Source organism: Aplidium turbinatum, chromosome 18 (assembly GCF_918807975.1).
Source record: "Aplidium turbinatum chromosome 18, kaAplTurb1.1, whole genome shotgun sequence".
In the NCBI taxonomy this organism is placed as follows: Eukaryota; Metazoa; Chordata; class Ascidiacea; order Aplousobranchia; family Polyclinidae; genus Aplidium; species Aplidium turbinatum.
In genome coordinates, this window is record NC_137489.1 from 19,162,302 (window position 1) to 19,187,305 (window position 25,004).

A 25,004-nucleotide genomic window follows, 5' to 3' on the forward strand; every position below is an offset into this window, starting at 1 on the left:
CATGCGAAAGTAAAATTATATATTGCTAAATTTAATTACAGATGAACATAACAGACAGTTGAAATTAGTCGACGTGTCGTGTAAGCCTCTGGGGCCAAGGGTCTATCCTTTTACCACCCCAGATTCAAGATGTTCCCGGACTACACTGGAAGGCTACTAGAAAACAGCCAGTCTTTGGTTTCATCATCCATGACACGCAGACCTTCCACTTCGTTAAGTGGCTTGAAGATGGTACAGTCATTGATAATGTCTGCGGTCTGTTCCTCGGCACCACATTCACAGAAGGAGAAAGAAACCATTCCTCATTGGTGCATGGTTGAGCAGAAAAGCCCGACGCCCGTACGGAGACGGTTGAGGCGCACCCATGCCTGTCGTTGTAGTGTCAGGCCGATGGGGCGTGTGTCGGCGTCGGGGATGAACGAATAGATTCTGGTGGTACTTGACTTTCATTGAAAGTAGTGAAAGGCATATACAGTTATAGGGTTAGCTACTTCCATTGTGGTATGCCATCAGTGTTTTGTCAAGATACAGTCGCGTTCTCTCGAGCGGTGTCGAATCGGTGTTCCTTCGATGGTCATTGAGGTTCTCCAACCACTCGACCACAGCCCATGTACGTTATTTTATATGAAAACTATTTGCTCCGGTGAGGTGAAAGGCAATCTCCTTACTCTAATATTGTGATAGGTTCCAGTCAAGACGGCATTCATTTAATTATTATCAATGCACTCAATTATGAAGACAATTATTAACGCCGCAACAACCACTGGTTAAGCTTCATCATTATGTGCCGTCTCCGAAAGTTGGCTGTCAATTGCTCCCACACGTCATGCTTTTCCACTGCTCTTTTTGCTTCTCTGATGCTTGACAAGTCATCCCACTGTTTTACATCATTCTCCCAAGTTCTTCTCCTTTTTCTCCTGCACCTCTTTACTTCCACCATACCTTCAATAACCAATTGATGTAGCTGTCCTGCCGATCCTCTCAAAATATGTCCCGCAAATGTCATCTTTTGTTTTGCTCAATCGTTTGCCCATCTATCTTGTACCATACTCCAATTCTTTTTCTAATTATTTCGTTTGTAATGTGTTTTTTATATGACAATTTTTATTTTTTCTGTAGTACCAGAGTTGAAAAGCTTTATTTTTTTTGTCAATTTCTCTGTTTTGGATCCAACTTGAAATTCCATATGACATGACTGCTTTGATATAATAAGATGATAGTCTTGGTTTTAATTACAAATTTATATCTCTTCTGAAGAATTCCTTACATTTTCAAAGCGATGCTTTGTTAAGCTTGTGCTTCACAAATCACGTGACAACCGAAAAGGTTTGTGCAAAAACGTCATAACAAACTGTCGCTGACCTTATAATGCCGATGGAACTTTCAAAGAATTCAAATAAGTCAACATGGTTGACGGGGTCGCACTGGGCAGTAACGCCTCCGATCAGGGACTTAATACAAAGAAGTGTCTGGACAGGTGAAGTGTCCTCTGTGCCGGACTGGCGGAGGTAAAGCGATGTACACGCTTTTAAAAGGTCTGCAAAAGATAACTCAACTGCTGCACTGCCAAATAAATAGGCTACTCAACATTAAACACATTGCCAAAAGACCGGTAATTTTGGGTGTTTCTAGCTGTAGACACATTTTTTATATTAAACAATAAATATTATTAAATACTACAAAAAGTGCTCAATGCCAAGCAAAAAGCTAAGAGCAAATTACATCAAATATAGTTATTACTTTGCAAAACCTCTATTTTTCATTTTTCTATGAATTTTTAATATTATTTATTTAGCTTTTGACAGTTCAATATAAAGCAGTTTTTCCACATTATCGAATATACTTAATTTAGCATTTTTTTAATTTATTTTACTTGCTCTTTTATTTTTTTGATACATTGTAAAGTACTGGATTTATAAAAGAAATACTTTTATGCGTTGTAATTCGCACAATGATTCTTATTTTGGAAGGTTTTTTTTTTTTGCAAAAAGTGGTTGACTTCGCAAGCGGACAATCGACATCAACGCACAACCACAAACTGCTATAACATCAATCAAAGATCAGTAAAGAGACTTTCTCTTTCCAAATCCTGGAACCATTCCATCCCTAGGACACCCCACACCAGCAGGATGGGTGAGGGTGTTTTCGACACTGCATAAAGCCATTCGCCATTGTTCGCTGTAAACCGAGCGATGACAAAAACATGAAACCATTTGACTATAATGTAAAGCGTTCACAACAGCTACTCAAGCATCGCAATATAAAACAAGAAAGATTTTTAGCTTGCACCCTCATACAACAATCTAGTAAAACTAATAGATTGTTTTGCTTATTCTCATTCTTTCGCTAGTTGGCTTATAACTTGTCACCCCAAGTCATTAAATCGCAATGCAACACAGAAATAATAGATTACCTTTATAGGACTTAGATGATATCTGCCTGATGTACTTCTCATGGATGAGGACGTCACTGATTAGTGACTCCAGATAAGTATGAGCAAGATGAGTGGATTGGAAGTTCCTCCTCAACATGATTAAAGCAGAGTTTACCAACTCATGGCACTTTATTCTAGGTCCGTCTGGAAAAAGACTTGACATGAACACTGATGCGAACTACACAACATGATCGATTGAGAAATTATTTATTAAAATACAGGGCGTGTAAACCGCTCCCTGTGCCCCCCAATCGGGGTGACAGGGCTGTTTAGGCGCCCACTCATGTTAGTCTGTTTAATGTTTTTTGACTGCTTAAAAAAATATTTGGCGTTGCGTTTACTACCAACATAATGCAGTGCTATAACGAAAGGTTAGTGTTAAACAGGCCAAAACAGCTTAAATAAGGTTACTGGACAAGCATCGCCATAGGCCTGCTTAAATCTTTGTGGTTTCATGCAAAACATTGACGGGGGAGGGGGGTCAGTTATACTTTTAGCTTGTTATTACTGCCTTGTTAATAATGTTGCTTAGAATACAAATTGGTATCAAAATTGTAGCTTATGGGTGTATTTCAGCTACTTATGCACCACATGGCCTGGATTTCTGGATATAGCACAATGTGTATGTGCACTAAACGCGACGTCAAATTTTCCACTTTTGACAAAAGTAACAATTTGTTGTCATATCTAACAAACATGACGTAATAGGATATATCTGAGGTCAGATTCAGATTCAGCACTTCAAAATTACTCTAAATCAGTTTTCAATGTTCATGGCGCAAAAATTGTGTAGACCAGTGTAATCGATAATCAAAACTGTACCTTAAATCATGCAAAGCCATATTTATTATTTACTGCTTCCCAAACCCCCAGTTGGGGGACCACCTTCATATAGCGGAATGGCCCGTTTCGGTGAGTCCGATCCCTATTTGGTGATTTTTTCAATTTTTTTTTTAAATTATTGGGTACCGTAGCCTAATTATCATTGCCGTTTTAGGGTTAGGGGTTAGAGGTTAAAAACTCACCAAATTGGACTCACCGAATAGTAGCAGACTCTTCATATAGGGACCCTCCTAGATTTATTGGTCCATGTATATTTAATTCCCGCAGAATTTTTTGGCTTGTAATTTTACAGGTTACATTTAATAAGTTTTTTTTCCTATTTTTGCAAAATTTTCTTGCTTGACCACATTCTATTCACCTAACCAGGCATATAGTTTCAGAAATGGATTAAGGGAGTAAAACGTTTTTTGTTTTTCTTACAAAGTGACCTTTGGTTTCAGCTACGATGATACAAAGTGTGCAAAAAAATACATAGTTGTGCAAAATATTCATAAAAAGTGACCAAAGCAAGTTTATACTTGTCAAAAATTTCCGGGGGGCAAGCTCCCTACCCAATTTCACTTGTTGGGCATAAAGTTTTGCACTTTTACTCTTCTTATAAATCTTCTTTGGTAAAACTCTGGTCTTCGCCAACTATTTCCAGATCCATATTTAGATTCATTTATTTAGATCCATTGCCTGCATATTTAGGCTACTACTTTTTTTTAATCTTAGAATTGTTTATTCTTTGCTGAAATGATGATAGTGAATTTTTTTCTCTACATTGAAAAAGTTTGCGGTCATAACCTAATGCAATCTTGTCTTATTTTTACAAGCCATCAATAAACATAGGGGCCCGGTAGTGAATTTTGGGGGAGGTAAGATGATGCTCGCACAGCCCTGGTCAGTTGGATAAGTTGGATAATGGATATCAAATGCAGTGCGACAAATCGATACGTAGTTGTTGGATGAACACTGAACAGTAATACAGCAAAAAGTTAAAAATTGGCGATAGCAACTTATAATGTTAACACGATTTATATTCTTGTGATGAAAAGTTTTATATATACCACAAATCCTTCAAGGAATTGCCAGAAAAAAACATAACCACAGCATACTTCTGTTTGCAACCTTCACCACAGAGCGGAGGACAGTGAGAAGTTCTTTTAGTTTGAGAAGCAATGACGACTTTGTTGAGGAAGACAAATCATCCCATCGATTACGGGCTATCTCTGATTCTTTGAACAAATACCTTAAAACATAGACACTTACTTAAAATTATTCTCCAAAATCACTGCTGGAAATATGTACCCAATGCTTAAAGATACACACTGCTTGTCTGCAAAATTAAGGGAGTAAGTGAAGCCAATTACTCCGCATAACACATCTTCAAATGGTGCTGGTACTTCGTAAAGAGTACCAACAGGAAACCAATCAACTGCAGTGCTCAGATGCACTATATATTCGATTGATATCATTGGTTGCTTACAAGTAAAATAAAAGTATTTGTTGCTGCAAAGAAGCATTAGACAACAAACCAAAGCACAAAAATAACCTACACTCATGCCGGTAAATACGGCAGACTTAATACTGTGTTACATCGCCAAGTAATGTGGGTCACAGCCAAGCCAAGCGTGTAGCACAAGTAATGTGTCTAGCACCACATGTTGTGCGAAACTATGTTACCTTCCTTGTATAATTCACTGCAACGAAAATGAAGCAACCCAGAAATAAGCATATGGTGCAACTGACGAAACTTGAATCATAATTTCATCTTGACCTTTTTCTGAAGAACTGTATATATATTTTGCAAGGAGCCAAAGCAACAATCAATTAGTTCAAACACTGAACATAACATTCCATAATAAAACCTACCCTTGCACAGCCTTGAATATGATTGTGTAATTGACTGTGTTGCTTTTCTCACTTTGCTGATCCAATAAATCAATTATCTAGTAATAACAAAACAAACATCAAATATTAAATAATGTTTATTCTGTAACATTTTATTCTGCAACATTGTCTTACCGATCTCAAACATTTAGCATGATTTATTTTGTTACTTTAAGTTTAGCCTATTGCCACACAGAAAACACTGCAGTAAACATTGCATCTTATGACCAAACTGGAACCAGAACATTTTGTCTAGAAGAAACTACACAATCAATAATGAAAACTTCTATATCCAGACCGGGATCCATGCAACTGGACACAAAGTAACAACAAAATCATCATATGACACTTTTTAATTGGATAGAAAATTAATTATATCATGCTGATTAAGATCTTTAAATAAAAACTAAGAATTTTTTGATAGCAAAGGGTTAATCAACAGTGACCTAATGACGACCTTTCGAAAAGCTAGAATTAAAGGCTAACCCAACAGGGCTTTTAATACTTTCAAAGTGCCCTATTAACACAATGTTTCATTAAGTGGGCATCTTCCTAGACCCACTGAATAGAAGACGTTTTCAAGATGTCACCATCTAGTCTTACATCTTCATTAGTGGTAGTGGATAGTAGCAGTATTAGGACAAAAAGTCTTGTCTGTCAAGAACACTTCTACTTATTAAGTATATGGTTTTCACTTATCAAGTTTAGTTTGCCTAATATCAACTTGTTTGTAATTGAACATTATTCCTTAGTTATATAGTTGTTTTCTTTCCACGAAGCCCTAAGGATTCAGTTGACAAAAACAGCGGTTAAGAACTATGTGGCATGAGTTAGTAGTGCGATACTGATGAGCCCAGCCTCATGGGCGAAACACGTGTCCATTGCTGTTAATTCTTGCTACACTCGACTGCTGAGAAACACATTGAATATTATTAGTACACAATAAAGAAACATCTGTCTGCGCCAGGTGTTGACAAAAATTTGAACATGCATGTCTTGCTCCAACAACCTTATGCTGGTCAAGCATTCGCTTCAATGCTTCCACATTCTTCTTTCTTTCAGTGGCTTTATCTGATTCAAGATAATGGCAAGCTTTCATTAAATCTTCCATGATGACTTCTCCTGCTTTTCAATTATTCACATCTTCATCATGACACAAACTACCTATAATAGTATTACAAATCTCTGCTGCCATAAATTTCACACAATCAGTTTTATCTGAATGTCTCTATCTATGGTTAGACGTAAGCAAACAGCTCATACCAATGGTTCTCTTTTTTCACATGGCAACTATCAAACTATTTCCATGTGCAATGATGATTCTATACGGATGCAACCTAGTTCGTACCCTCAACAGTTCGTACCCTCAGTTCGTACCCTGAAAAGATTGAGAGAAAAAACTAAAAAAAGCCGAAGTAGCTGATTGCAGTTTCCGCAAACAAACAAAAACTCTCAGGATCATTACCAAAAATTTTAAAATGTTTGCGGAAACTCCGATCAACCCTAACCCTTTTAAAATGTTTGCGGAAACTGCAGAAAAACGGTTCTATTTTTTCTCTTGATCTTTTCAGTTTGTTTGTTTGCAGAAACTCCGATCAGCGACTTCAGCTTTTTTTAATTTTTTTCTCTCGATTGTTTCCTAACCCTAACCCCTTTTTAAATGTTTGCGGAAACTGCAGAAAAACGGAAACTGCGATCAGCGACTTCAGCTTTGTTCTACTTTTTTCTCTCGATCTTTTCAGTTTGTTTGTTTGCCGAAACTCCGATCAGCGACTTCGGCTATTTTTAATTTTTTCCTCTCAATCTTTTCCTAACCCTAAACCCTAACCCTTTTAAAATGTTTGCTGAAACTGCGATCAGGACTTTGGCAAACTCTTAGGATCATTACCGGAAATTTTAAAATGTTTGCGGAAAAACGGAGACTCCGATCAGCAACTTCGGCTTTGTTCTATTTTTTTCTCTCAATCTTTTCAGTTTGTTTGTTTGCGGAAACTGCTTTCAATGACTTTGGCTTCGTGTTATTTTTTCTCTTGATCTTTTCAGGGTACAAACTGAGGGTAGGCCTACAAACTGTTCAGGGTACGAAGTAGATTGCACCCATTCTATATTACTGTATACCAGCCTCTTTTAATCAGGTTTGAACTATATATTAAGTCTCAGTATAAAGATTTAGTATATTGTTCATCATAGCTGCTATGAAGTAGCCCAACCCATCATTTATTTCTCAATATTTTGGTTGATAAGTAGGCAGTGGCTATTTGACCGGCTCCGGTCTTTGAATCTGAAACACTATTTGACCGGTCATGACGTCACTACATAAGCACTTTTTTCTTTCAAAGCAAAAGACGATAAGCGCGTTAAGTTTTAAATTCAACACGTTTACTTCAACTGAGTCCGTGGCGCATACGTAACGTCTCGGGCTGCCATTTTAGAGGGAATGAGTTCGATACTATCCGGAAGCGTTTTTTTTTTTTTTTTTTTTTTTTTTAACTACAAAAGGATACAAACTGATATGAATGAATCAACAAGTGAATAAAAAAGTTTCAAAACGAATTAAAAAAGTTTTTTCTAGTCTTTATTTTTAACAAATTCCTTTCATTTCTTAGCACAAATTCTCTGAAAAAATCACACCTTCTAATAGGCTGTAAGATTACGTTTCGCTGAGGTCCGAAGTTAAAAATTAAATGCAGTCTCATTGTCGCACAACAATCAGTCAAGTTTCAAATCATTTCAAGACATCATCTCAACCAACCTTTCAAAAATTTAGTTAAAAAAAAAAAAAAAAGATCACTTCCGGATAGAATCGAATTCATTCCCTCTAGAATGGCAGCCCGAGACGTTACGTATGCGCCACGGATTCAGTTGAAAAAAACGTGTTGAATTTAAAACTTAAGGCGCTTATCGTCTTTTGCTTTGAAAGAGAAAAAGAAAAAAGTGCTTATGTAGTGACGTCATGACCGGTCAAATAGTGTTTCAGATTCAAAGACCGGAGCCGGTCAAATAGCCACTGCCTAATAAGTATCGTTGTTGAATAATTGCTATTTCTAACACATATGTAAATAGTCTGTAGACACAAAAGCTTAACTGTACATATTGTTACATTTTAGACCAGTCAGAAACCATGATTGATATTATAATGCATTGTTATTGGAAAAATTTGATGCAATTTAGTATTTTTTTCAACTTTAATGGTTTTCAGTTTCACTTTTAAATTGACTACAGAAAGTCAACTATAATAAAAAGAAACAAGTCACCCATATTTCAACAAGTTACCCAAACAAGTACCCATATTTCGCTCTAAATTCATTGAATTAGACAACTAGAATTATATAGGCTCGTTGTATTCTACAGAAGGCTGCAGTCTGTGGTTGTCCAATTCTGCATAGATCTGATTTTTTACTGTTTTCCTTGACATGGGAAATTCCCGTCTGTGATCTCCAATTCTTGCAATGAGTGGGGTCTTGCCTGTACCTTCAAATTTATGAGTCGAGCAACCCAAACAGAACCACGTAACCGCTGCTTGCCGTTGAGGTGCAAAAACGTTTCCGATGATAGCCACTTATTTTATAAATAAATTTACATCGTATACCGAAGAAGAATACAAGTAAATTTCAGCGCTTAGTTGAAGTTTGTTCAACTAAAAAAAATTCACTAGCACCACAACATTACAAGTGCCGGCAATAAATGATGTTTTTTGACCTCTATCCTGGTTTGATGTCACTGTCAGCCTGTGGGAATTATAGGCTATTTTTTATCTGCAATTTTTTTTCAATGTAGGCTAATATGCCGAATTGAATTTTTTTTAAACTTTTATTATGGTTCAACGTGTAAAACATACGGTAACCCAAATTTATCATTTTACTGTGACATGCCACTACTACATTCCAGCTAGCGATGCCTGTCATTTTTGCATTCATTTCACATTTGCTAACTTTGGATCGGTGTGGAGGTGACGAATTTAGCTGACTGGGGTTTGAAATTATCGCTTTATCAACGCAACTTTATAACAAAGCACGCTTGATATCTTCAAGACATAACTTTCCTGAGTATAATTGGATTTCCGGAAGATCTGTAGCGCACCCAGCATGGGGCTAAGGGGGCTCAAGCCCCCCCCCCAAACCAGCCACCAAAAATGAAGTTTTTGTTTGTTTCCTATTTATACCTTTTGCTTACAGGTTAGATAGGAATAAGACACAACAATACAGCAGGGCTGAGCATTAGGCCTATAACAAAAATTATACATATTTACAAATAGTTTTAACAGTTGTACGTTTTCGGCTTAACTTAAGCCCTCATCAGGAATATGAAAATATTTATAGCAATGCAATAAATTTCAACTTTTTGAAGGTAAAATTACATTAGGAAAAGGCAACTAATTTACATAAATAGCTACAAAAAAATTGCACCACAGGGAACGTGATACATCAAGACCAAGTAAATGTTGGGGAGAATGAATGCGCCTCTGGCCAATAACTGTTTGTATAAGTTTGTGTTGTTGTGTTTGATTAACAGCGCTTCCTGAATTTTGGTGACAAATTGGGATTTGCCTTTGCACAAAATTTTAAATGAGTCAGCAGAGAATTTTCGATCTGTGCAAAAAGAACACTCCATGATATGGTCTTGAATGGCTTTTTCTTTAACTCTCTAAAGTTCAGGTGCTCCAATACTCTCGTGGTCAAATGTCTGTGGACATAGCCAGTGGCGTAGCCAGAAAAAAAATTTGGGGGGGGCCAAATATTTGATGAATTGAAGAGGACGACAAAGTGTTTGATTTAAGCAATCGCCACCTGATGTGTAGTGACGTATCCTGGTGGGTTGAGCAAGGGAAGCAATAAAAGTGGTGGGGTTAGAGCGTGCCGAAGGCACGCGTATTCTAGGGGGGTCCGGGGGCATGCTCCCCCGGAAAATTTTTGCAAAATTACACTCAAATAATGGATTATAGCGCTTTTTGGAAACACTTTTAGGGCAATATTTGTATGAAATTTATTAGCAGATAAACAGCTATTAACTTATTAAAGGTAGCTGTTACACACGAACGGACAAAACCTGCGGCTAAAATTAGAAAACACCAAAAACTCAGCTACACAAAAACTCAATAACTACACAAAAACCCAACAGAGTAAGCCATTCTGAAATTGCTTCCACAAATTAGTTAAAAGAAACGTAAATCGCGTAAATTTTGCGCGATTTACGATTTGCAAAATTTATTAGTGTCTTTCTGTGTGTCTAAAACAAGTCCTTGGGGGTGTTAATAGCCAGATATCTTGGAAAACGTTATAAATTTCTACAAATTTTATTATATTTTCAACAAAGGGCTCAACTTCGGAATCCAAAGTTTGAAAATTTTTGGGGGAGCCATGGCCCCTTTCGCCCCCCCCCTGGCTACGCCTATGGACATAGCCCACCGATGTAGCCTACCGTACGTCAATGCCGAATCACACGGACAAGTAAAACTGTATAAGACATTTGAGCAGAGAGACAAAGGCGTCTGGGAGTTTAGTTGAAAATACGAACTACCGTACTTTGAATGTTTTGTAAGTAGGAAAAACGTCCACATCAAACTTAGACCTACTGTTTACAAAATTAGCGTTTTGTTTTAAACTGTTTTCGTGCTAGTTGTTGTTTTCACACTTATTTGTGTTGGCAAACGGAAAGTTAATTCTGTTTTGTCATAGCCTAAATGTCGAGACCTAAAAGTCGAGATCTACAGAAGATTGCGAGAGTGGACGTAGGGGTGAGGATGCTGCTAGTAGCATGGGGTTCAGCGGGGAGTCTGGGGGGCCTCCCCCAGAATTTTTTGAAAAACATTTCCAATTTGGTGCGCTCTGAGAGCATTTCCAAAACAAATCAAAAATAAAAATCTGTCAAATTGTGCTTCGCCTATGTCGTGATCATACATCCATTTAATGTTTAGAAGTCATGAACAATCTTAATTTTAACGTTGTAGGACCAAAATCCAGTGTTAGACATGGAATAATAGTTGTCTAAATATTTAATTCGTCATGAATGTTCATTCTCAGATATTCAGTTAGGCCTACACTACAAAAACTAACACTTAGGCCTAAACATTACAACCGCAAGCAATTTGTACAAAAAGCTGGATAAGTTTGCCTCCTGCGTATAGAAGCTTATAACGAACTAAATATTGCATCCGCACCTGAACGTTCATTGGCAAAGTAACGTTATATCAACGCTGTAAAAAGGGCAAAGGCATGACTATGAAAGCTAGTAGGCTAAAGTACATGGCGAGGAGACATCAAAAAACAGCAACAATCTTTTCGCCTTCATGATGCTGTGATGTGTAGCTTACCGTGACGAGAGACCATTCTGTGCGTATGACGAGTTAGTCTAGCGATTGAACGCATTGACATTCGCTCAGGTAAGCACTGCTTTCCTTGCTTTCCCTCAGCGATCGTCACTGCAGATTATTAAATTTGAAAATTTTAAAAAACCTAGTTTCCACAGCTGTTTTGGACATTCGTTTTAAAAATACTCTCTAATACCCAAGTTTCTGCGCTGTTTAGGAGTTCTGATTCGAACTTTGGTCGCAAATATCCCAGTTAGCAACGGTCCTTTTCAATATTGATTCAACGTCTGCCCACGTTGAGTCAATGTGGAAGAGGATTAGTTTGTTTTTGTTTCTATTTCAATTTTTGTGAACATTTTATTTTCAACACGCCCCGCTATTGGCATCTTGTTTGAACACCTTGTAGCCCGCCTACTGCAGTTTTGCATTCGTACACTTTTATTTCATATTCCTCAATGCAGATCAGTTGTACTTCTGACGGAAGGCCGTGACGTTTCTCGCTTTGCTTGCTTCAACACGTGGCAACAATAAGTTACAAAATGGACTTTCTGTCTTCAACAACTGTTTAAGTTCATGTCAGTTAGAATCGTTGCAATGGTTTCAACTTTCAGTTCCCGCCTTCAGCTAATACTACAACTTGAAACGATGCAACCTGACAAGAGGAAGTCCGCCTTTCTCCTGGTCTGAGGATACTACAAAACAACAAGTAGATCTACGCAGTGGCGTAGCCAGGGGGGGGGGGAGTTTGGGAGTTACAAAACCCCCTTTGGCACGCGTGTGACGTCACGATATTGAGAATGATGCTTTCAGTCTAAAAAAAATTGCTTAATTTTAAACAAAGTTGCATTAAAAGAGCAAGTTTTGCCAATACCAAACATTCAAATATCTCAGCCAGGAATTAGCAACAAGAAAACATAGAGACTTAGCTTTATTTCCGAAAAATGCTGAAGAAAACATGATCTTATCCTTTTGCTATGCCACCAGACAGCACCATTTTACAGGAATATTCGTAACTACATTTTTGTTGAAAATGCTCTCAGAATGCACCAAATTCAAAGTAATTTTTCAAAATTTTCTGGGGGACGCCCCCTAGACCCCCCGCCGTTGGGTCGTCAAAACCCCCCCTTTCAAAATTCCTGGCTACGCTACTGGATCTACGGTAATATTCAGTATTCTATCGATATTATGCATTCGCTTACAGTCGTTTATTCGATATGCATTCCATTCGCATTCTGTCGAGAATCGAGTCGATTCGCATTTCCATTCGAATTTGCAGTCTCACTAGGCTATGCCTTCAAGGGTGTCCGACAAATTGTTCGTAAGCAATTGTTCGTAAAGCAATCGTTTGTAAGCAATTGTTCGTAAAACAATTGTTTGTAAAATTAATTCTTTGTAAAACAATTCTTCCTAAAGCCTTTTTTCGTGCATGCAGTTAAAATTTGATGTATAGCCTACGAAGAAATGCTTTGCGAAGAATTGTTTTAAGGATTTCATTTTACGAAAAACAGTTTACGAACAATTGTTTTACGAACAATTGCTTTACGAACAATTGCTTACGAACAATTTGCCTATAACCGCCTTCAAGTGTCATGGTAGGAACCTTCGTATCCCATTATGTCATTAGGCTATGCGCAACTACCAGAAATAACCAATCAAGGCTTTGTCAGTCCGAGGATAAAGATTCAAACCCAACCAAACCAAACTCAACTTTCCACATAAAACCACCTGATTGCAACCAAAGATTCTTTTTGCACTCAGTTCAGTTACCGAAGAAAAAAAAGTAAAGAGGTGTTGGGAATCGAACCCAAGCAATCGAAATGTTTACGTCTCATGCCCAAACTCTAATCCATTTGGCTACTCTGGTGACAGCGATTCTTTCACTTGGTTTAGTTTGTACCAAAATCTTTCGATAACAACGCTCACAAAATCACGTACTAAGTCACATGACTGCAATCAGCTGATTCGCGAGAAATCGCAGACGATGTTACCAGGGTTGCATTCCTGGGGGGGAATGAGCTCCCCGTAATATGAAAAGGTTTGATGTAGGAGAGGCTCGTTCAAGCTTTTATTTTTCAGCTCGTCTGGCTGAACAACAACTTCTCGACTGAACAAGTAACACTTTAATAGCTTTCTCACAACAGAACTGCAAAAAACACGAACATAAATTGGTAGCAATCGCCGTTTTCCGTGATTAGGTGCCGTACAGTTAGCTTAATTCTATCATGCAATCTACATGTAGGCTATAGTAAATCAAGCTTTTGCAAATAGGGCAATAAAGAATGACTTAACAAATTGTGTGGCTTTTTTGACATTCTAGATGTTCGTGTGTGTTGTGACAATAGATTTGGTTTAGTTTTCGAATCTTTATCCTCGGACTGACAAGGCCTTGATTGGTTATTCCTGTTAGTTTCGCATACTTGTAGACTTGTAGCTCTTGACGCAGGGCTTGTTACCGAGATTGGCAAAGAGATGTTTTCCAATTGTTGAAGTGTTGCTGCAGGAGAATTATTCCATTCACTTAGTGCCGCTGAATGCAGAGCAGTCCTGAAAGTGCGGTGCTCAAGCGCACACCCCGAGACTCGAACTTGCGGCGAGTGATCTTGAGCCCGGCGCGTAACCACTGAGTCAACGGGGCGGACATGTCACATGATGGCAATAACGATTAAGTGTATAGTTGTAGGCTATACGTACAGCATGGGCTACTACATTGCTCATCAAAATAAACCTATATCCGACTTCCGATAACAGATAACAGACTGCGCATTTTATTGGAACTACATCATAAGAAAATTCTTAATCGCTGCCAATCAGTCACTCCTGGTGTGACTGTTAGGCTATCGAGGCTTGAGATTATGCTTCATGACCTCCTTGAGAAGAGAAGCCATTGTTGACGTGTTTTCTTTCTTGTGGAGATCGCTCCAGCATTGTGATACGTAAGTTCTATCAGTTGCAGTGGTTTGAAAAGGGGGCCACAAAGTCTCCGGTTGGTGAATGCTCCTCCCTGAAAAATGACATCATCGATAAGCAGATGATTGCAAATGATGTCTCTTAAATGAAAATTAGATTTGCAGTAGCCTATAATCAAAATCGATGACTGACCTAATTTTACTTTATCTCAGCCTTGTTTGTTCGATTCAAACAGTAAGCCTACGCTTAACAATTCACACTGTTTGATACTTTGTGGGGAAAGCGCTTAAACCTTTGGACTTATACAATAAACTATTTGGTTATGCTGTGAATTAACGCCATGGCGTCCAGACTTTATCCTTGCTCTATTTTGAAATTTTTTGTGGCTGTTATTGTTGTTATCAGGATCACAATGAGCACAATATAAAATGACTGATAGGCTATATTTTCTCATCCCAGAGACTAAAGATGGTCAAACCTTTCGTGAGAGAAAAAGTGTTTACATTGTAGGCTAAAACGCTTTCGTGACATTGTTGCAGCATTTTGTTGGAATAACTTTTAGTACCGTAGCCTACTTGAAGTAATTTTTAAGGAGTTGGTTGTCAAGAAATGTTGCAATAGTCCCATCGGTATCATGCCAACCTTCTACACTGTAAAAATTATGAAATCCGGGATTTGGAACAACCAGAAATGTTTCTCATATCCGGCATTTTAGTGTTTCTCACCTTTAAAATCAAAATCGTCGTTGTTGACACTCGAATCTGCGTGACGTAACAGGGAGTTGGCCCCGCCTACAAAAGAAATAAGATTTTTTTCAAGACTACTTGTTTTACAAACAAATTAGGCCACACATTTATTTCTTAAGTAGTCTCACAACTTAAGTCTTGCTCAATTTCAATGGATTTTTTTAAATTTTATGTGCATTAAATTCAACATAGCCTAAAATATAAGTTTGATTATTTGAGCAAAAAATCAAAAATTAGTTTAATCTTAATGAAATTTTTGAAACATGCTGAAAGTTCTTGCCCAAATTTATTTATCAAATCAAATTATCACATTTACCCAAGTTTTAAACTATTGAAAAGTTTGGGGGTGCGGTTGCACCCACTGACTCCAAGGCCTATGATTTTGGGAATAAAACCCCCAATTGAGCTTGATATTTGAAATTTTTGTATTGTTTTATTGCTTATTAAGTTATAGTTTTATTTAAATCTGTCATCGTTTATTTTCCTTCACCAACGCAACGGATTACTTGTTTTTATGAAATCGAGTATGGTAAACACGCATTTGTGTCATGATATAGCAATTATAGCCACGAAATTATTTCGATAAAACAAAAAATAAAAAATTGAGTCGCTATAAGTGGCCAAATTTCTAAATTTTTGGCTTTTGTTTGTTGTTTATAAGCTTAATGAGGCTGCTTGAAAAAAAACTAGGGCTCAGGCATGGACTTCTAAATACTAGGATCTGGACAGGACACGAAGCTGTAATTGCGAGCAACGCCTGTACAAGATGAGGCCTGCATTGCTAAATGGCGTTTTCGTCACCTTCTATAAACAAAAGAGAAAAAAGCGCGTGGCGAAAAACTTCGTGCACATGTGTGTGCAATCAAATACGGCAGTAACGCGTTGCATAAATAAACAATTAATTGCGCGTGTTCGCAACGCGTGCGAAAGTCAACTCGAGGCAGAGTTTTGTACAAAAGGGATGCCAATTTGGCTTTTTTGAAGCCAGATTTTAAGAATCTGGCTGTTTTTCAACTCCCTAGGCTTATTTTTTTTAAATAAAAAAAAACAGAAAAATTAGGCTTTTTTTCAAGTTTCATCAATTTTTTGTCAAATTAATAAAAAGCCAACATAATTTTGGCCTTTTTGGCTTAGAAAATTTTCTACTTGCTTGTCTTTTCATTAACTATGTTTCTCCGTTGTCGCTGAAGTCAGAGTTCGGTGGGACACTATTTGGTTGTGCACTTTGTATATGTGTATGTTTAATGAATACTAATTGGCTTTTTCTAGGCTTTTTTAGGTATTTTCTTCTGGCTTTTTTAGGCTTTTTTTGTGACTGGTCTGGCTTTTTTGGTGAAGACAGGTTGGCAACCCTGTTGTACAGTTAGAATTAAAACAACTAGATTAGTTACAAAATTACAATGACAGAACAAGTAACTGTAAGACTCAGTTGTTCGGTTTGAAGACAGTTAACCGTGAAAAAGCATGCTTTTCAGCGCTTGATATCATTGGATTTTAATGCAACAAGCATAGACCGGAATGCAGCTGTAAGTAGGTTAACTTTGAAGTAACAACAGTCAACACTGAGCAGTTGAAGCAATGGAAATATTGCCAGCATAAAGGAGCCCAGCTTGTTTAATCAACTTTTCGCATAGTTGCATTGATAAGTTTGGTCTAGTAGTGCAGAGACGTCCGTAAGAAATAATTTCTAATCCCTTTCTTTCCCAACTCAACAGCCTAAAATGCAAGGGAAAAGTGAACTGCCTCTTGGAGAAAACTTTCCCCTACATTTTAGGCTATTGGATTGGGCAGGAAAAGGATCAGGGAATAGAAATTATTGCTTACGGACGTCTCTGCACTAGACCCGATAAGTTTATCTATTAGAATTAGCCTGTTGATTCACTCATAATCACAAGCTATGTTTGTGGTTGAAGAAACTTGGCTATTTGCATCAATGATCACCTTTATTATTTTTGCAGTCTTCTAATTTTAATTTTTGAGGTATATATCAACATTGCTATTTTTGTTCTTTTCTGTTTTGTCGTTCTGCTTTTCTGCTTGACTGAAAATTGTGAAGTAGCTACGACAGCTCTTTGTTTCATGATAAAGTCTTTGAGTTGTGATTACCAGGACATGGTTGGAATATTTCCTGTAAAAAATCTCAAAGCAAATGTACAGAAGCAGTGCTTTGATAAAATCATGGGTATGCTTCATGAAGTTGGCTTTAACGTCATTGCCGTTTCAGCAGACAATGCAGCTGCCAATCGAAAATTTTACAAAGACTTTCTTTGTGGTGGAGATTTGCAAGAGTGCATTGACAATGAGTTCACTGGTGGAAAACTTTTCCTACTTTTTGACCCTACCCATGTGATTAAAAATGTCTATAACAATTTTTTGTTACGGAAAATATTTAAAATGCCAAGCATGCTCCCACTTGTTCTTGACACCATTATTGCCCGCTTTTCTGATGTGGAAGCTGTGTAGCCTACTCCAATGAGTGCCACAAACCTTTGAAATTGGCTCACAAACTAACGGACACTGTGCTTAAGCCCAATTCTATTGAGAAAGTAAATGTCAAGTTCTATTGAGAAAGCTTGCCATGGCTTTACTGCATGAATCAACAATCAATGCTTTGAGAGCATGGTACCCGGACATTTTGCCGAAAGACATTTTGCCGAAAGACATTTTGCCGAAACCCATTTTGCCGAAACCCATTTTGCCGAAAGACATTTTGCCGAATGGACATTTTGCCGGAACTCATTTTGCCGAAAGGACTAATTGCCGAATGGACAAATTGCCGAAATTATACAAATGCATTATAATGTATTATCATAACCTAATAACACATAAATGTCATTCACAAACTGATTTCACTCACAAATTATGTGCGACAGCGCGTAAGTATCCGACAGAAATGTTATATAAGCAAACGTCTAATACTGATCTCCAAAACCAGTGGAGACTGCATATATACTTATAGATAGGACTTGGTGTCACTTAAACTAATACTGATTTCCAAAACTGTGGAGACTGTATATAAAGCAATTTTTAGGAAAACAACAGTAGCAAAGTAATTACTACTTCAAAGCCACTGCTTGCATGGTAACGAGACTTGGTGTCACTTCAAAATAATTACCGGTTTAAAGGCACTGCTTGCATAGCAATGAGACTTGCGACTTGGTGTCACTTCAAAATAATTACCAGCTCAAAGGCACTGCTTGCATAGTAACGAGACTTGGTGTTGCTTCAAAGTAATTTTTAAGCAAACAACAGTAGCAAAGTAATTCTATTTCAAAAGCACTGCTTGCATAGTAACGAGACTTTGTGTCACTTCAAAGTAATTTTTTTCCAAATTGTTTCGGCAATTTGTCCATTCAGCAATTAGTCCTTTCGTCAATTAGTCCTTTCGGCAATTTGTCCATTCGGCAAAATGTCCTTCGGCATAATGTCCTTTCGGCAAAATGGGTTTCGGCAAAATGTCTTTCGGCAAAATGTCTTTCGGCAAAATGTCTTTCGGCAAAATGTCCGTACACGGAGAGCATATGGGTTTACTGAAACTGCCAAGGCACTAGAGTTGTTTGCTAAATTGTGGTCAATTTTGAATGTTGGAACACCAAACATTTGCAAACATAGCCTAAACGGGACATAACAATAGACCCAATTAGATCTACCGATGATTGGAAGTTGCAGTTTCTCTTGGATTTTGAAAAGTATGCCGGTTTTTGGAAAAACTCGATGGTAAGTGTTGATATACAACGCGTGAATAATTTTTGCTTAGCCTATGTTTCGACTACCGATACCTTCAAATAGGAAGCTTTATGTCCATAGCCAATCTTTGGAGCTATTGTACACTGCATGTTTTTTGCTGTGGTAACACATAAACTGTAGCCTACATCGAAAATAATAAAGATTGAAGAAGTGTTAAACCTAAAAGACAACTATGTTTAACTCAACTGTGTCTCAGATTTTAAGATTTATTAGTATTTTGTTTATTGATCTTGTGAAGATCTCACTTGAATTATATCAAAGCTTTAATGTATATGTGGTAAAGTCAATATGGGTTGGTAATTTATATATGGGTTTTTAATGTATGTATGGGTTTGTAAATTTACTGTCAAAAGTGTATTTCCAATAAAAGTTGCTAAGTTTTTTTCATTACCGTAACTGATTTGTTGTTATATAGCCATGATAAGAAATGATTTTTGACATTGTCAGTCATAAATACCGTACCAATTTTTTTTTTGTTATTGTTGCAGTTACCTGGCTTGACGAAAGAGACGTTTTTGGCTCTCTGCCAAACTTCCCGAGCGATGGTAGGACTAAGCAAATACTTGCTTAACAATTGCCAATTCAACTACGTCTTGCTCGGTAAAATACAATCCGACACCATTGAAGGAAGATTTGGCCATTTCCGGCAACTCAGTGGAGCGAACTACTTCATATCTATGTGACAGTTGTACGAAAGTGACAGACAACTGCGTGCACTGTCACTTGTTAAATACTCAAAAGTATCACTTAAAGACATTGACAATGCTACTAAGGCAGTAACGTCAGATCGAGCTGCACAAGAAGTGATTGCAAAAGCAGATTCGATTGCAGCTGATCTGCAGTTAACTATTTGCCCCGATGTAAACGATGCTTCTGTTATATTTTATGTATCGGGCTATTGCTGCCGTTCACTTGTGAAAGTGAACAAGTGTGAATCTTGTAAAGAGACAACAGTTGCTGATGTTGAAAGTAAAAATCATTCACCCGCAGGAATTCCTGCAAACGCTCTCGATTTCTTTCAGGACATAAATCGTGGTGGGCTTTGGAAGCCAAACTTAGAAACCTTTAAGATTGGAACACTCTGCTGGCGTGTATTTGCTGAGGTTTCACAGCATGACGAGCTGCGAAAGCAGTTTTTAACTTGTTCTAACCAGCGCAATGTTTTCAAAGAAATTATAAACATTGTATTTTATGAAAATTGGGCTAATGAAGCTTGGTCAATTACTACCATGTGTGCCAAGGGCCATAACATTTTGGAAGGCATGGCCAGTGGCTCCGAGAGGGGGGGAAGTCGGGCCAGTTTCCCCCCTAGCAAAACATTGTAAAGGAAAAACGAGTAGTTTTTTGTTTTTGCACTTTTGAGGGGGGCCCATTTTTAGTACCAAAGTAAAAATGTACCAAATAAATAATCAACAAATTCTTAAAAAGTGCGTAGTTCCAAGTATTTCTCAATCATTGTAAATGTCACTCTCGATGCTTCTCATCAAGAACAAATCATTTTCGTGTTAGGTAGGCGATGTTGAACAGCTTCAAGACGTAAAATCTGAAGCTGAAATGATTTCTGTATCACTGAACGGTTTCGATTGTATTGATAGTGGCAATTTGAAAACTGGTGCTGTTTTAGCTAAGCGGGAACTATTTTTGCTTGACAATTGAACCTTAACTTCAAAATCTGCGTTGGCCAGGCATAGGATATTGTATCCAACATAAGTTATCTGTGAAAGTTAAAGGTATCAGTCCAAGCACGATTAAAGAAAGGAAATCCTGTAGGCTATATTTTTTGTTTATGGATCATCATCATCATCAGTCATCATCTCTGCCTGCAGCAGATTGCGCATCAACATGAGTTATTTGCTTCCAAGAGTGGCGATTTTGAGCCAGCTCACCCAGTGTCGCCAAGTTGAGTCCGGTCCATGATTGGATGTTGTCTTGCCATCGTTTTGGTTGTCTGCCACGTTTTCTTTTTCCTTCTACTTTTTCTTCTGCGCAAACTTTGCTGATTCCGAATTGTGATTTTTTAAGGTGGCCGAACAGTTTTAAAACTTTTGATTTTATTAACTTATTGCTGCAATTAGATGTAATTTTGTCATAGTTAAAAGATCTTCTGTTTTCGTGTGGTCAAGTAGCCTTTGTTGGTCATGCTTCTTTTGATGTGATTTTGGAAGGTAGTGAGTTTTTTCTTTATTTGAGTTTTTTGTTTATGGATGTTGTTGCTTAGGCTAAATCTAGTTGGAATAAATTCATAATGTTGCCTACAGACAGCGTTGTTCAAATGTCTTATCATTTTTGGAGTAATTGATTATCTGTAAGCTAGTGGCATCTTTAAAGTTATAGCCCAGTCAGAGGAAAAATTCTGAAAAATCTAAAGAAAGCTGTCCTATCATCTTGCAAAGAAAATTGACTTCGAGAGGGTAATCAAGGCGTGGTGCAGTCAAACCCAATGCTTTACATTACCTTTTGCAATTAAAGCTCTAAAGACGTTTCTTAAATGCATCAAGTTGGAACCAACAAGAGCTTGATCGGAAGCTGAATCAATGCTAAAGTAGCCTACAACTAGCAGTTTTAAATTTGTGACTGCTTTGCATTATGTGGATTACGGTTCTAAACAGATTCACTAACAGATTCAGATTACTAACACTAACACTAAACAAATTCACTAATGAATTTAATGAAATTAAAGAAAGATGTAATCTAAGTAAGAGAAAGCTGAGAAGAGTAGGCTACTACTCGCAAGCTAAAGTTGCAGTGGCAATTATAAATTTAAAAGAAAATGATTTTCTTTTCCTGAGGACAGAACGCTTTTATAACTCCACTTAACTAGCTGAATCATTCAAAGGAAATGTATTCTACCGTACATTGCAAAGGATTCGAATTCGATAGTTGTTGGAATTGACAAATATCAACAAACTCAAACATATCGTCGATAAGTTTGAAGTTCCATAAAAATTTCATCGTATGTCTGTTGTGCAGTTGCGGGCATGTGGGACAAATTTAAACCATTTGTAGGCTACAACAATGACATTTTTCAAGACATTTTAGATGAGTTGGTACTTTTGACAGAAAGCCACATAGCAACTTTCAGCTGCAAACCAGAACGAACCACTAATCTCTACACAAGGAATCATTGATTGCAACTTTCGAAAGGTTTTTCCAAATAGTTTTGTTATGATTTTTTTTGTGTTCCGGCAGCTACCTCAAACGATTGCGCTTTGAGAACGTGGTTTTAGCAATTACTGAAATTTGTAAAGAATTGTTTGCGCTCCAGTAGGCCTATGACTCAAAACCGATTGAAAAGCCTAACTATACACGTTGTGCATCAATTCAGACGTCGCAAAATTTTATCATTTGATGCTGTGATCCGTAACTTTGCATTGCAAAAAAGCCAGAAAGAGTTGAATTATATCAGGGATGTCCAAAGTCCGGCCCGCGGGCCAACTCCGGCCCACGAGACGTTTTTGTATGGCTCGCGCCTGTTGTACAATGTGTTATTTTTGGCCTGCAGACACACAAAAATCATATAAATTCAACTTGCAGTTTTCAGAAAAATTATTGTGGCTGTTGGCCCGCGAACACTTATTATCAAATCTGGCTTGCGTGGGAAAAACTTTGGACACTCCTGAATTAAATCCTTGGTTGAACTATTTTCGTTGCCTGTAGGCCTATTGTGTGTTTACAAAGCTTTCTAGACAAAATAGTTTACCTCAATGGCATTTTTGCTGCAAGTGTAATCCAGTGATTTTTACATTGAACGAAGTTCTTTTCATGCTGAGGAAAGTAGGCTAATTTCAGCTTAACATGAACATGCAACGCAATATTTGCTAAAAAGTATTATGGGGCCCATTTTTCGTATTGTTTCCCGACCAGTGCTGATTTCTCTCGGAGGCCCTGGGCATGGCTAGCCGGTTTTTCAATTGTATGTTCAAAAATTTTATGCGTGACTTACGTGAAGATGATGCCCACGAATCTTTTAGAAAAATTTGCAAGCTTACTAGTTGTTAAATTGTGAATAATTTTGTTTTAATTTGGCTTTGTTAATTGCGAAAACGCAGTAACGATTTACGTGTTTTGGTTTAATTTCTATTCTCTATACAGATCCGTTACCAAATCAGTCATTTCTCTTCTTGTTTTTTCACTTGGAATTTTTGTTTATTGCGTTACTCGCCATTTGCTTGTGTGTGCTTTTTAATTATTATTATTATTTTTTGCTGATTTAGTCAAGTCAAGTCAATTTATTTTGTTTTAACAGCGCCATATATTAACAAATAATCAGAGTAAAATGTAATTGTCAAAACAATGCATTGTACAACTGTTGGTTAGATTATGGCGCAATCAGGATGGTAGCGAAAGACCATAAGCAGTCATGTAGTCAGCCACCACCCCATCACAGTAAATCTAACTACACATTCATACACACTAGTGTGCAGAGGCAGGCACACTACTTCATTGAATAAAAAGGGTTCGCCACTGAGATTGAAAAAGATTGATTTAGGTATATATGCTCATGGCCATGGTAGAATAAATAATTGAAAAGTGTTGTTTATAATATCATGATGATATTCTAACTAAAAAGGAGAATATTTCAACTTAGTATAGTACAGTAGCTTAGTTTGGCACGGCTCAAGTTACGGTACGTAACTAGGATGAGATTCGAACCCTAGATTTCTGCATTAAATACAAAACTAATCCGAAAATCAATTTAATTTAATCGTGTCTAGATCTTAGCGCAATTTTGTCATTTTGCGGTTTCGACATTATAGGCCTCATTGTGTACACAACTCATTAGCCGTGTCCTGTCCAGATTCTACTATTTAGAAGTCCATGGCTCAGGTTAAAACCACCTGGTTGAACAACCTGTCTATATTTCGCTGGTGGTTTTCGCTACGGCTGTGTGACACACGATGAAGAAGAAGAAGTAGCCTACTGTAGTCTGTAGATTAGATTTTCGAAAATCTAGTGGAAGATGAAATTCGGGAAATTAGAAAACAAAGAACTACAGCCTTTAAGGGCGTGCTCAGCGAGACCAAACATAGACTTATGCTATTAGCCCCCTAATTTAGGCTACATCGGTTAGCAGCTTATGGAGCATCTCTGACTATTCCATAAAGAGTTTATAGTAAGCATATATTTATTGAACATTGAGTTGAAATTTGATGTGCTGTAAGCTATTGTAGCCTACACTTAGGCTATAGCATAAAAACATTGCTAAACAGTTGGAAAGTAGCCTAGTCTATTGTTACAAAACATGCAAAGCAACACAACGCATTGTTGCAAAGTGTTTTTTTTGTGAAATTTGATTTGCGTTTTAATCATAGAAAAGACTAATTTGCTGACTGGAAGATTGTGCAGAGAACACTTACTGCTCTGCATCGATCCGATGGTGAAAAGGGACTCAGAAACGCTTGCTAGCATGAATCCAGCGCATGGATGCTTTTGCGCGATTGACAAAGGCGCTCGTGGCATTTTTTCGCAAGCTTTTCGCATTGCTGCATCTTCCTCTAACTGGCAAAGTAAGCATAGGTCTGCGGACAATTGAAGAGTCATTATTACATCACAAAAACATGATAACTGCAAGATCTTTTCAAGTCAGACTTTTTTCAGTGTAATCGTATCCAAAATTTGAGAAACTATTTCTCAATATAAGCAAACGATGAAACAAAGTTTAGTTATATATATTGAAATTGACTACGAAGACAATAAAATCCTTGCGACCTTTGAATAAGCATGACTGTAGCCCAAGAATGTAGCTACAGAGTGCAGGGCAATTAGCCTTTGATTAATTTTCCCTAAATAATATAATGTTTTTCTAAAACACGTAGTCTACAGGCAGTGGCGTACGCAGGGGGGGGCCATTGGGTCATGCCCCCTCCCCCCCCCCCCTTAAAATGTTTTAGTAGTTAACGACGTAGATTAAGGCATTTAATATGTTTTACATTGCTCTGTCAAAGCAATTACTGTAACAATGTTGTTTTATAGACTAAGCCAATACGAAATACATGGCCCAATCCACCTACACCACCCCAGGTATGCCAATGTGGCATAGTGTTCTGTAAGCCTATTATAGTGATTAGTGCGAGAGGATTAGATAAAGTCTAAACTAAAACTATACTGGGATATCATGAAGTAGTCTGAGATATCAATGACCAGTGGC

At 37.5% G+C, this 25,004-nt stretch overlaps 2 protein-coding genes across 2 annotated transcripts; both read right to left on the reverse strand.

Moving 5' to 3' along the window:
• Nucleotides 1-887: 887 nt before the first annotated feature.
• On the reverse strand, nucleotides 888-8,407 carry LOC145787260 (serine-protein kinase ATM-like). The gene is made up of 7 exons (XM_082598973.1): nucleotides 8,404-8,407; nucleotides 6,159-6,271; nucleotides 5,132-5,208; nucleotides 4,375-4,508; nucleotides 2,414-2,578; nucleotides 1,363-1,537; nucleotides 888-942 (listed from the first exon to the last, which is right to left on the reverse strand). The coding sequence occupies exons 1-7, from the start codon at nucleotides 8,405-8,407 to the stop codon at nucleotides 888-890; spliced, it is 723 nt and encodes a 240-aa protein (XP_082455099.1).
• A 5,793-nt stretch (nucleotides 8,408-14,200) lies between these two features.
• Nucleotides 14,201-24,412, reverse strand: LOC145787990 (uncharacterized). The gene is made up of 3 exons (XM_082599831.1): nucleotides 24,214-24,412; nucleotides 15,089-15,154; nucleotides 14,201-14,457 (listed from the first exon to the last, which is right to left on the reverse strand). The coding sequence occupies exons 1-3, from the start codon at nucleotides 24,395-24,397 to the stop codon at nucleotides 14,291-14,293; spliced, it is 417 nt and encodes a 138-aa protein (XP_082455957.1). The 5' UTR covers nucleotides 24,398-24,412; the 3' UTR covers nucleotides 14,201-14,290.
• Nucleotides 24,413-25,004: the final 592 nt, after the last annotated feature.